The 13592-nt window shown below is 35.5% G+C and overlaps 1 protein-coding gene across 1 annotated transcript in view; it reads left to right on the top strand.

The window, feature by feature from the left end:
- KIF4A (kinesin family member 4A) overlaps positions 1–13592 on the top strand; it is a 137858-nt gene that overhangs the window by 107097 nt on the left and 17169 nt on the right. The window contains exons 21-23 of the mRNA XM_081278116.1: positions 5975–6130; positions 6258–6358; positions 11647–11776. Of these exons, the coding sequence (XP_081134242.1) occupies positions 5975–6130; positions 6258–6358; positions 11647–11776 (387 nt within the window). The remainder of the gene's footprint in view (positions 1–5974; positions 6131–6257; positions 6359–11646; positions 11777–13592) is intronic.

Raw genomic sequence — 13592 nt, 5'->3', positions numbered from 1 at the left:
TTCAGTTGCATCTAGGGCAGCAGTTTCTTCTGTGGCAGCACAGCACTCAGAAAGAGACCTCCAGGCGACCTCAGGCTGGCAGCAGCTGAATCAAAGGCAGCAAAGGCGGTAGCCGTGTAGGCAGCAGTTCCCCAGCCCTTTTTTGTATTTTATTTAGAGACAGGGTTTTTACAATATTCTTGAGGAATATTGCAAATATTGTTGAGTTGCTAAGTGCCTCACTAAGTTGTCGCAGCTGGCTTTGAGCTTGAAATCCTCCTGCCTCAGCCTCCCCACTCTCTGGGATTACAGACATGCACCACCATGCTTGTCAATCTTTTCTTTTTTAAAACCACCTCCCCCCGCCCCCTCCCCCACACACATATGTACAATCCCACAGTGCAAGGTCAATCATTTTTTTTTACTTATTTTTTCTCATGCTGGGGTTTGAACCTAGGCCTTGTACATGCTAGCAAGTGCTCTACCACTGAACATTTATGTACATGTGTGGTCCCATATGGTCAATCTTTCAAATTTGTAGCTGTTCTAGTAGGTGAATGGTAGTATCTCATTGTGGTTTTCATTTTCATTTTTATAATAACTTATGATGCTAAGCATATTTTCATGTGTTTAATTGCCTCTATTTTATTTGGGAAGTATCTGTCCAAATATTTTCCCCATTTTAAAAATAGGATTATTTATCTTTTTTTCCTATTACAAAGCTAGAATTCTTTATATATTTAAGATATATCCAACAGAAGGCTTCCATGCTTTTTATTTTCTCCCAGGCTGTGACTTACTTTTTCATTTTGGAACAGTGTCTTTCAAATAGCATAGCTTTTTAAATATTTCAGTTTTTTAATACCTTTAGTTTATTTATTTTTATGTGGTGCTGAGGATCGAACCCAGGGCCTCGCACATGCTAAGCAAGCACTCTACTACTAAGCCATAACCCCAGCCCCTATATAAGAATTTTTAGCGAGGCATTTTCATGCATACTTATAATCCCCCTCAGAGGCTAAGGTATGAGGATTGAAAGTTGGAAGCCAGCCTCAGCAACAGCAAGACCCTGTCTCAAAATAAAAATTTGAAAGGGCTGGGAATGCAGTTCAATGATAGAGTACCCCTGGGTTCAGTCCCCAGTACCTACAAAAAAAATTTAAAAAGAAATCTTAGCCAAAACCATGGTCACTAAGGTTTCTTCCTAAGTTTTCTTCTAGAAGTTGTATATTTTTAAGTTTTACATGATATATGATTCATTTTGACATAATATCTCTGCTGAAATTAAATGTCCATACAAATATTTCTGTTCCGTTTATCTACATGCCTACTTTTAAGCCAATACCAAAATATTTTAATACAGTCCTTTACAATAAGTCCTGGGTTCAGGTAGTATAAGTCCCCCAAAGTTATTATTTTGGGGAGAACTAGGTCCTCTGAATTTCCATATAAATTTTGAATCCGTTTGTCAATTTCTACAAATAAAAAAACCTTCTAAGATTTTGATTAGTAATAAATAAAATTTGAGAGTTGACATCATGAGAATATTGAGTCTTTTGTGGTACATCTTTCAATTATTTAGGTTTTTGCTTTCTCAGCAGTATTTTAGTTTTCGGTGTAAAATGTCATACATCTTTTATCAAACATATCCCAAAATCTTTCATATATTTATATTGTAAATCATATTTTTTATTTTCATTTTCCATTGTTTGGACACAACTGTTGATTCTCAGACCTTTTTTGTAGAGTTCTTAGGATTTTCTACTTAAACAAGCATTTCATCTGCAAAAAGGAGCAATTTTATTTTTTCTTTTCCATCTGTGTGCTTTTCATGCTTATTGCACTTGCTAAAACCTCCAATACAATATCAGATAGAATAGGTGAAAGGGGACACCCTTGATTTGTTCCCAATCTTAGGGAAAAAGCATTTAATCTTTCACCATTAAGTAAGATATTAGCTATAGGTTTTTATATGTCCATTGTCAGGTTGAAGGAGTTCCTAAATATTCCTGGTTTGCTAAAGTTTTAATCACAAATAAGTGATGGGAATTTTTAGAAACATTTTCTGTATCATTAAAACGATCTTATGGTTCATTTGTTTTTAGTCTGTTAGTGGCACTGATTTTTCCCTTATTTTATTAAGGCATAACTGACACACAGTAAAATTTTTGTTGTATAGATCTGTGAGTTTTGACAACGTGTGCCATTGTGTAACCACCACTACCACCAAAATACAGAACAGACATCCCCCAAACAACTTCTCTTCTTCTTTGTAGTCAACTTCTATATTCCTGGCCCTTAGCAAACACTGTAATTATTGTTTTCCCCTCATATGAGCATCATAAATAGAAACATAATATGGCTTCTTTCACTTAGTATAATGCATCTGAGATTCATCCGTGATGTTATTTGTATCAGTACTTTGTGACATTTTATTTGCTTTTCTGAGTAGTATTCCAGTGCATGGATGTACCACAGTTTGTTCATTTTTCCCCCATTTTTTGACAAATATAAATTGTATTAGGGTTTTCCAGAAACACAAAACAAATAGGCTAGCTATAGACATGTGAGAGGGGATTTATTGGGGGAATTGGCTTACATGATTATGGAGGCTAAGAAGTTTCACAACAGTTCATCATCTGCAAGCTGGAAACTCAAGAATGCCTGTAGCATGATTCCATCCAAGTCTGAATGCCTCAGAATTAGGGAAGCCAGTAGTGTAACTTCTCAATCCATGGTTAATGATCACAGAGCCTGGAGTCCTCATGTCCAAAGTCAGGAAAAGAATGTCCCACCTCCAGGAGAGAGAGAGAGGAAATGATTCTTCCCTGCCTTTTTTTTCCTGTCTGAGACACTAGCCAATTGGATGGTGCCTACCCATTTTGAGTGTGGATCTTACTCACTTAGTTCAGCTACTCACGTACCAGTTTCCTATAGAAACATCTTCACAGACATTCCCCAAAATAATGCTTTACCTCTTCTAGGTATAACTTAATCCAGTCAATTTGATACTTAAAATTGATCATCACATTAATAAATCTGCTATTAAAAACCTCACAGGTCTCTGTAAATATTGGTAGTCATTTCACATGGGTAAATACCTAAGAGTATGAATGCTGGGTTATATGGTAAGTGTATACTTCACTTCATAAGAAACTGCCCAATTGTTTATCAAGCTGCTCAGTGCTGGTATATAGAAATACAATTCACTTTTATATTTTAACTTTTATCTATGACTTATTACTCTGTTATCTTTTTCATAGGTTTTTTGAGATTTTCCATGTAGACAATCATGTCATTTGTAAATGCAGTTTTATTTCTTCCTTTCTAATCTGTATGCCTTTTAATTATTTTACTTGCCTGGTTGCACCTGCTAGGACCTTCAGGATAATGTTGAATAGGTGTAGTGAGAGTAGACATGCTTCTCTTCTTCCTAATCTTAGGGTGAAAGCATTCAGTCTCTTACCATAATGTATGATGTTAGCTATAGGTTTTTCACAGATGCCGTTTAAGGAAATTCTTATCTATTATTGGTCTGCTGTAAGTTTTATCATGAATGGATTTTTTTTCATTGTGCTGGGGATAGAACCCTGGGTCTCACACATGCTGGGCAAACTATACCACTATACCACCAGCCCCCATGAATCAATACTAAATTTTGCCAAATACATTTTGTCTCTAATTCTTTGATTTGGTGAATTATTTTGAATGATGTTCAAATGTGTATCAGCCTTGAATTTCTTGGATAAACTCCATTTGATCATGATATATTGTTCTTTTTATGTCTTGTTGAATTCAGCAATATAACCAGTTCCTGACTCAGCTTAGGAGTCTTTATTTTTCAGTTGTATGAAAATGATATATATTCAGTAGAAACTACTTTGAATTTTGGATTTTAACTTTCAGGGTGCTAGAGATACACAGTAGGATACTTTTCTGTTTTGTAGTACTGGGGATTGAACTAAGGGCCTCATGCATGCTAGGCAAGTGCTCCGGTGGGATATTCTTTATGATGCTAGGCAGCAGCAGCAAGCTTCAGCTTTCAGATAGCCGTGTGATCACAAATGTAAATGACCCATACTCTATATGTACTCTCTTGCCAACATTTTTTGGATGTTGTTTTATATTTTCATATTCCATCATGCCTACAGAACACCCATGCTCCTGTATCTATACAGTCATTTTGTTTTTCGTTTCCAATACAGGATTCAATAAATTATATGAGATACTCAAAACTGGAGATCTGTTATTAGGGGCATAGACATTTAGGATTACTTGACCCCCTCACTATTATAAAATGAACTTTGTTATCTCTGATAATATTCTTTATTCTAAATCTATTTTTTCTGATATTAATAAACCCTTTCAGCCTACTTTTGACTAGTGTTAAGGTTTGTATTTTTTACCCCTTTAATTTTAACTTATTTGTATCTTCAGTTTAAAAATGTTTTTTTATAGGCAGCATATAGTTGCTTCTGTTATCTTCTTTGTTGATTTATATGTGGTTTTATTTCACAGATTTTGGTGCTTAGTTATTAGATACATAAACATTAAGGATTAAGTTCTCTTTTGAAAAATTGATTCCTTTGTCATGATGAAATGATCATTTTAATCCCTGATAGTATTATTTCATAAGAATCCTACTTTATTTGATATGAATGTGGCCACGCCAGCTTAATTTGATTATGATTAGCATGGTATATCTTCATCAAAGATGGAAATGTTCTCAGGAATATGTACTGTTTGTTTTGTTTTGGGTTTTTTTTTTTTTTGATGCTGGAGATTAAATGCATAGCTTTATGCATACTAAGGATGCTGTTTCACTGATATACACTTCAGCCCCTAAGGTTACTTATTTTTTAAAATATTTTTTAGTTGTAGATGGACCTTTATTTTATTTATTTATTTATATGTGGTGCTGGGAATCAAACCCAGTGCCTCACACATGCTAGGCAAGCACTCTACCACGGAACCACAACCCCTACCCCCAAGGTTACTGTTTTACAAAAGTGACTAAGGAACCAGGTGTGGTGGTATGTGCCTGTAGTCCCAGCTACTTCAGAAGCTGGCTGAGATTATCACTTAAGAGTGGACAGTAGAGCAAGACCCTGTCTCAAAATATAAGTAATAAAAAAGTGATTTTAGCAAGTTATGTTTTCTTTCTTTAAATTCCCCTTAATGTACTTTAAAAGTAAGACTGTATATCTATTATTAAATGGAATAGATACTAGAGTCAGGTGTGGTGGCAGACTCCTGAAATCCCAACAATGTGAAAGACTGAGGCAGGAAGATTGCAAGTTCATGGCAAACCTTATTAACTTAGTGAGATCCTGTCTTAAAATTAAAAAAAAAAAAATTATAAGGGCCTTGCATGGTGGTGCATACCTGTAATGCCAATGACTTGGGAGACTGAGGCAGGAGGATCACAAGTTTGAGATCAGCCTCAGCAACTTAGCAAGGCCCTAAGGAACTTAGCAAGACCCTGTCACAAAGTAAAATAAATAAATAAAATAAAATAAAAATGTCTGGGGATGTGACTCGGTGGTTAAACACCCCTGGGTTCAATTCCTGGTACCAAAAAAAGTGGGGTGCTCAGTGGTAAAGCATCCCTGGGTTTAATCCCCAGTACTGTAAGAGTAAAGATAGATAGATTAGACAGATAAATTGTCTTCAGTTCTATATCATGAGTAGTTAAAGGCAAAGAATAAATGTTTAGGAGAAAATGTAGAAAGTAAAGACAGGACAATAGAAATACTAGGATATCTGGGAAAATGCTTTCTGTAGAAAGCCTCTTTCTTGAGATCTTTTGGGGTAATGCTGTTAATGCCCTTTGAGACATACAAGTGTTGTTGGTGAAATGTAGGTAATAGAAATAGAAATCTCACTTCTAGTTACTTTGAGCTCTGTCCAAATGAAATTAAATCTGGAACTGAATCTTGCCCATGGATCAGTGATTCCTCATCCCTAACCAAGACATCACTGATTTTTCTTCTAGAATTGGCTTGGAAATGAAATTGAGGTTATGGTCAGTACTGAGGAAGCCAAACGCCATCTAAATGACCTTCTTGAAGATAGAAAGATCCTAGCTCAGGATGTGGCTCAACTCAAAGAAAAAAAGGAATCTGGGGAGAATCCTCCTCTTAAACTCCGGGTAAGTGCCCTTAAGAAAAAAATGTTCTCAATAATCAGATTATGCATTCCCAAGAAATCCTCATGGCTTTGGAGAATTATTTTTCCTTTTAGAACTTCTCCCTCATACCTACTATTCTTCTTTACAGAGGCGCACATTTTCACTTGCTGAAACACGTGGTCAAGTTTCAGAGTCAGAGGATTCTATTACAAAGCAGATTGAAAGTCTGGAGACTGAAATGGAACTCAGGTAACAAGACTATCTCCAAGGCATAAAAATTTATCCCTAGAATCAAAAATAAGAACCTATCAACCCAGTGATTCAAAAGTTTGTTTTTCAAAAGCTTTGTGATGGTGGAAAAACAAGAGACAGTAACAGTACATTGAACCAGATGCTATACTAGACATGATAGATAAATTTTCTCAATCAGTCCCTTGGATACCCTATGAGGTAAGTATCATTCTTATCACTCTAGAAATCTAAAATGAAGTTCAAAGATCTTAAGAAATTTGCTAAAGATATTAATACTAGCATACAACAGAGCTAGGATTCAAAACCCTCTCTTATCTAATTCCAAAGCCCATGTTGTTTGCAGTACACCACAATTTTTGATGTAGTAGTATCTGAAATGTATAACTAAGAACAGAATTTTAGAGAAACCCCAGAAATTATCATAAAAGAGAAATAGCATAGGAGGAAAACAGCAAAATAGCTATACTGTATATAATGCATAAGTAAGGTTAGCATGAGCATTAAGTGAGATTAGTAAATAAAGTGTATGATACAGAATGTGGCATCTTAAAAGTACTCAATGAATATTCTCTTTATTCCCTCTTGAGTCTAAGACCAGAAATTATGCTACATAGCCTTTCTAATCAATCTTATTGTCTTTTAAGCAGTTTATGAAATCTGGAAGGAATACAGATTTTATAGTGTCTTAAAATACTAGAATTTTATGGGTTGGGTTGTGGCTCAGTAGTAGAGTGTTTACTCAGCATGTGTGAGTTACTGGGTTCAATCGCTAGTACCACATTATAAATAAATAAACAAAGTAAAGAAAATTTAGCTGGGTGTGGTTGCACATGTCTATAATTCCAGCAGCTCAGGAGGCTGAGGTAAGAGGATCACAAGTTCAAAGCAACTTAGCAAAGTTAAGCAACTTAACTTAGCAACTTAGTGAAGCTCTAAGCAACTCAAAACAAAATATAAAAAAAATAGCTGGGGATGTGGCTCAGGGGTTAAGTGCCCTAGGTTCAATCCCCAGTACAAAAAACAGGAAATGTTCTTGTCCAAAAGACTTTGGAGATCATTTATTTGATTTTAGCTAGATATACTAGTTGTTTATCTTTGGAAACATCTATAAGTCATTCAACAATTTGAGTTTCTGCTTTGGGCTACACTGGATGCAGTTGAGAGATACCAAAAGAATAGATGACATTATCTTTGTTGTAAAGTAGAAATCATGTAATTACTCCCAGCCATGTGCTTGAGTCATTTGTTAAGATTTCTGGAGGAGCTGGGATTGTGGCTCAGTGGCAGAGCACTTGCCTGGAATGTGTGAGGCACTGGATTTGATCCTCAGCTCCACATATAAATAAATAAATAATAAAGGTACATCAACAACTAAAAATATTAAAAAATGATTTCTGGAATGTGGAAAATTCTTGATATGTTATAATTTCTATGTTGAAGTCTATTTACACAACAGAAAGAGGCAGAAGTTACAAATCAGGACTGTTTCTTTTTAAATGCTGGTTATAAAACATTTTCCTCCATATGCATAAGTAAATGATTATATAAATGTAGGGTAGGTACAACATAAAAGGAATTAGACAGAGGTGAGTTTAATCAAGGATATTTTCCTAAAGATGATGAGACTTAAACTAAATTTTGAAATAGATAAGGGACATGAATTGACAAAGAAGACAAGGAAAGGAGGGTGTATGTAGATGATGACTGAAATGTTCTCCCCTACCAATTCCAGAAGCCTAGCCTGACTCTTCATCCTTCACTAGTCTTTTTCTCTAAACCCTTTCAGAACTTACAATACTCAGTTATGCAATGAAAATGATATATCTTTGTGTTTAATATTTGTCTTATGTTTATTAGTTTTTTTTTTCAATCTAAAGAGAGTTTGTAAATTTGTTGAAGGAAAGGACTTCGAGAATCAGGGTTTTCAAAGTGTGGTCTGAAGATCTCTCATATCCTTTTAGGGAATCTAAGTGGGCAAAACTGTTTTCATAATAATAGTGAAGCATTATTTGCTATTTTTACCATATTGATATTTGCACTAATAGTAGAAAAGCAATACTGCAAAAAAATTACTGATACCTTAGACTTAATGAAAGCATTGGCACCAATCTGAACAAGTAGTCGTTCTACACAGCACCTCTACACACTACCAGTTTAAATTTGTTTAAAAAGTCATTCTTACTTTAAGCATGACTTTTGATAAAATCAGGGAAAATTGTTAATTTTATCAAATCTTGACCCTTGAGTTTGCATCTTTTTAATTATCTATATAACAAAACAGGAAGCACTTCTGCTGCATGCTGATTGTGATGGTCATCTCAAGAAAAGCACTGAGCTATTTGAGGTTTGAGATCAATAGGCCTATTTTTCATGGCACATCATGTGTACTTGAAAGAACAACTGACAGACAAACCATGGTTATTCAGACTTGGTTACTTGGCAGAGATGCTCTCAATAATGAATGGAGGGAGCCTATCACTTTAAGGAAAACAACTGACAGTATGTGTTACTGAAGATAAAATTTGAGCTTTTAAGCAAAACTTTTCTGGTAAGACCAGTAGTGATACTAACAAATGTGATGGTTTAAATATATTATATAATGAAATGTATTAACATTCAGAGGATCTGCATGACTCAGTGGATTAATATTGTCAAAATAACATGTTAAAGTGAATGGGTAAAATATCCATTCCTACTGAGAGATAGATTAATGGGATTTGTTTGTTTGTTTAGCCTACCAAAATATGATACTTTATTATAATTCAGCTATATCCATTTACATTTCAAGCCATTCCAAACCAATTAACATCTATGTAAATACTGGCCTAAAATGAATAAATATTTTTTGCATTGATTGCTTATAATCTGCTCATTTGTTCCTGATTTTTGTCCTCATCAGCAGCACTGAGCCATGAAATCAAATTTCCTCTTAAATGTTGGAGTCTTCTCCAAAGACTCTAACTAGACTTTTGTCCCACACTGTCTCAAGTAGGAATCTTTAATTTGGCTCTCACCACATGGAAACAGAACACAGGCATTGGCAACTTGATTGTGCTCTGGCCAGGCCAACTTAAACCCATCTCCACTTTCTTCTCTCCCACACCATTACTTGCTATAAAGCATCTGCTTCAGGCTTTCCCTGAAGACAATCAAAACTGTTCAAGGACAACCCAATCTTCAATTTTTTAACAATATGTATATTGTTTTCAAGTGCAAATTTTGTCCAAGGATATCTGCCCTGACTCTTGAGACTGACTATATCTAAATTTATATATGTTTAAACACACATTCCTATACATGTATGGAAATATTTTATGTCCTGGGAATTCACAAGAAAAAAAATAACTCATCATATAGATTTCTTTTGATACTGGACATTGATGATTTATTACTGAGCTACATCCCATCCTTTTTATATTTTACTTTGACATGGGATCTCACTAAATTGCTGAGACTGGCCTCAAATTTAAGATCCTCCTGCCTCAGCCTCCTAAGTCATTGGGATTACAGGTGTGTGCCACCATGCCCAGCTACCATATGGATTTTAATATATAAGAATATAAAAAATTAGTTAATAATAGTTTCACTTGATCAATGGATATTAAATTATAGTTAGATAGAAGCAAGAAGCTCTGGTGTACAATTGCACAGTAGGATGGCTTCAGGTAACAATAATGTACTATACATTTCAAAAAACTGGAAGGCAGGATTTTGAAAGATTTCACTATAAAAAATTACAGGTGTTTGAAGTAATAGTTATGTGTAACCTGAATTAATTATTATATAATATATGCATTATCATATCATCACATGGTACCCCATTAATATGTATAGATTTCATGTTTTATGTAGCAGCTGAAAATTTAATTTTTAAAAATAAAAGTAAAATAATAATAGTTTTAGATTCCACATTGTAACTAACTTTTATGAAACTACTACTTGTATCCACAATTATCTGAAAAGGCTACCAAAATACATCTCCCTTTTCAAACTACATATCCATGTAAGGTTAGAGTGTCTCTATTTACATCAACTGGAACAACATGTCACAAAAGATTGAGTAGAGGGAGATGTGAAAAGCCAATTGTCTTCTACTAAATTATACAGAGATCTGTGAAAATGGAAAATAATCTTACTCTTCTCACTAAATCTTTTTCTGTCTTGAAAAATACAGCTATTTCCCCTAAAATGTTTATATGTAATGAATTTTTAAATTTTAAGTGAATTTAATATTTAAATTCATCTCAGTTTGAATTTATACTATAAATAACTATAGGTGTATCCTATATGAATAGAATTTCTAGAAGTTCTCAACGTGTTTTTTTTTTTTTTTTTAATGAATGGGGTCCTGAGACCACCAAATATGAGAAAAACCATCTTAGATTACTTCTGTCCCATCTTCCTTATAGGAATCTAACATAGTATCACAAGTTAAGCACATGCTGGTATTCTCCCTCTCACTGGAAACAGCATATTTGAAAAGGAAGTTATTAATAAAACTGAAATATTATATAGAATTTCTTCTAGGCCATACTTGATTGGAAAGTATCTGGAATTTCTAACGAGGGTCAGGGTATCTAGTCATAGAAACTTCTCAGTCCTGTGGAAGGCATTTTAAAATAATCTCTCATTGTAGGAAATGATGGTGCATGCCTATAATCCTAGCAACTTTGGAGGCTGAGGCAGGAAAATTGCAAGTTCAGGGCCAGCCTCAGCAACTTAGTGAGATGCTGTATCAAAATAAAAAATAAAAAGGACTAAGGATGTGGCTCAGTGGTAAAGTGCCCCCTGGTGCTCCCAGTACCAAAATAAACAATAATTTCCTATAATACCAGCCATGGGTATCAATTTGGTATTTGATTCCAGCAAAGAACACCTACCTATTCTTGTGAGATTTTCCTTCAGGTCTCCAACCTGAATCTCTTCCTTCCATGGGTGGGCTATTGTTATACAGTCCAAATTTATAGGGCTTCATGACAAAGTCATAGTATAGTCAGTCAGTCTACTACAATACAGGCCTTACCATAATATATCTTTCCAAGTCTCGGTATATATGACCTATTTATTTCAACCAGTATTTAATAAAATAAAAACCATTTGGATAATCTCCTGGAGTCCATTTGTAACCAATTTTTAGGTACTATGTAAAATTCTAACCAGATGACTCAGTCATTATTTAACCGATATCTCCATTCATAAACCACTTTAAAGTTTCTGCTCAGAGTTCTTCTTCTTCCTGGTATTGAAGCTATTCACAACAAAACTGACTGTTTCTGTTTGTGAAGGAGTGCTCAGATTGCTGACCTACAGCAGAAGCTACTGGATGCAGAAAGTGAAGACAGGCCAAAACAACGTTGGGAGAATATTGCTACAATTCTGGAAGCCAAGTGTGCCCTGAAATATTTAACTGGAGAGGTAACTATCACTCTTACTACCAACAATTAGGGATCTGGTTAGGTAGGTTCAAATAAAATACCTTGGAGCCAGGTGTGGTGGCACATGCCTGTAATCCCAGTGACTCATGAGGCTAAGGCATGCGGGTCACAAGTTGGAAGCCAGCTTCAGCAACTTAGCAAAAGACCCTGTCTCAAAACTAATGAAAAGGGGGGCTGGGGTTGTGGCTCAGTGGTAGAGTGCTTGCCTAGCACATGTGAGGCACTGAGTTTAATCCTCAGCACCATATAAAAATGAAATAAAGGGCTGGGGATGTGGCTCAAGCGGTAGCGCGCTTGCCTGGCATGCGTGCGGCCCGGGTTCGATCCTCAGCACCACATACCAACAAAGATGTTGTGTCCGCCGAGAACTAAAAAATAAATATTAAAAAAAAATTCTCTCTCTCTCTCTCTCTCTCTCTCTCTCTCTCTCTCTCTCTCTCTCTCTCCCCTCTCTTACTCTTTAAAAAAAATGAAATAAAGATATTGTGTGTCCACCTACAACTAAAAAATAAATATTTTTTAAAAACTAATAAAAGGGGGCTAGGAATATAGTTCAGTGTTAGAGCATCACTGGGTTCAATCCCTAGTACCACAAAAATGAAAGAAACAAGATAGCTTTGGAATACTATCATCATGTCCTCGCCAGTTCTTTCTCTCTCCTCCTCCTCCTCCTCCTCCTCCTCCTCCTCCTCCTCCTCCTCCTCCTCCTCCTCTTCTTCTTCTTCTTCTTCTTCTTCTTCTTCTTCTTCTTCTTCTTCTCTCTCTCTCTCTCTCTCTCTCTCTCTCTCTCTCTCTCTCTCTCTCTCTCAGTACAAGGGATTGAACCCAGGGGTGCTTAACCACTGAGCCACATCCCTAGCCCTTTTTATTTTTGAGACAGGGCTTCCCTAAGTTGATGAGGCTGGCTTTGAACTTATGATCCTCCTGCTCAGCCTCCCAAGCCACTGGGATTACAGACATGCACCACTGTGCCCAGCTTCTTGCCACTTTTCATGGAAAAATCCAGTGATACTAACATTAGAGAGTTTATTGCATAAAAATTGATATAAGCGGACTGGGGCTGTAGCTCAGTGGCAGAGTGCTTGCCTAGCATGTGTGAGGTCCTGTGTTCGATCCTCAACACCACACAAAAATAAATAAAATAAAGGTATTGTGTCCATCTATAACTTAAAATTTTTTTTTAAGTTGATATAAGCAGGAGCTGGTGTTGTGGCTCAGTGGTAGAGCACTTGCCTGGCATGTGCGAGGCACTGGGTTTGATTCTCGGCACCACATATAAATAAGTGAACAAAATAAAGGCCCACCCAACATCTAAATAAATTAATAAAATTGAAAAAATAAAAAAAGTTGATATAAACAAGTAGAGGCCAGTCATTTACAAAAAATATAATATGACTCAAATTGATACTTATCATGCTTGGCATAAATCAAGTGCTCAATAAATGTTAACTGTTGCTCTTAGAAAAAGGCCAGAATGCCATAGTGGGCTACTGGCTAAACATAAACTATCATTATATTGTACTATTTGTTAAAAGACCTATGAGATGTATATTCAAAAACTTTAAAATACAGTCTTGAAAAGAGAAAACCTAAACATCTTTTGACATATAAAGATTCATTTTAAGGAAAAGCTATCTTCAGTGACCTTAAAATAATGCATCGTCTTCCATTGTCACAAGAGGAGTGAAAACTAATAACCTCTAGTGATTGAGGCATTTTTCACTCAAGACAAGCATAAAATCCATCTGAATCCACAAGTTAAAGTAATGCTACCCTTTCACATTTTGGTGTTAGGT

This window comes from Spermophilus citellus, assembly GCF_964194105.1.
Source record: "Spermophilus citellus genome assembly, chromosome: X".
Classification (NCBI taxonomy): Eukaryota; Metazoa; Chordata; class Mammalia; order Rodentia; family Sciuridae; genus Spermophilus; species Spermophilus citellus.
The sequence above is the reverse complement of the archived record's forward strand: the minus strand, read 5'-3'. Positions and strand labels throughout refer to the sequence as shown.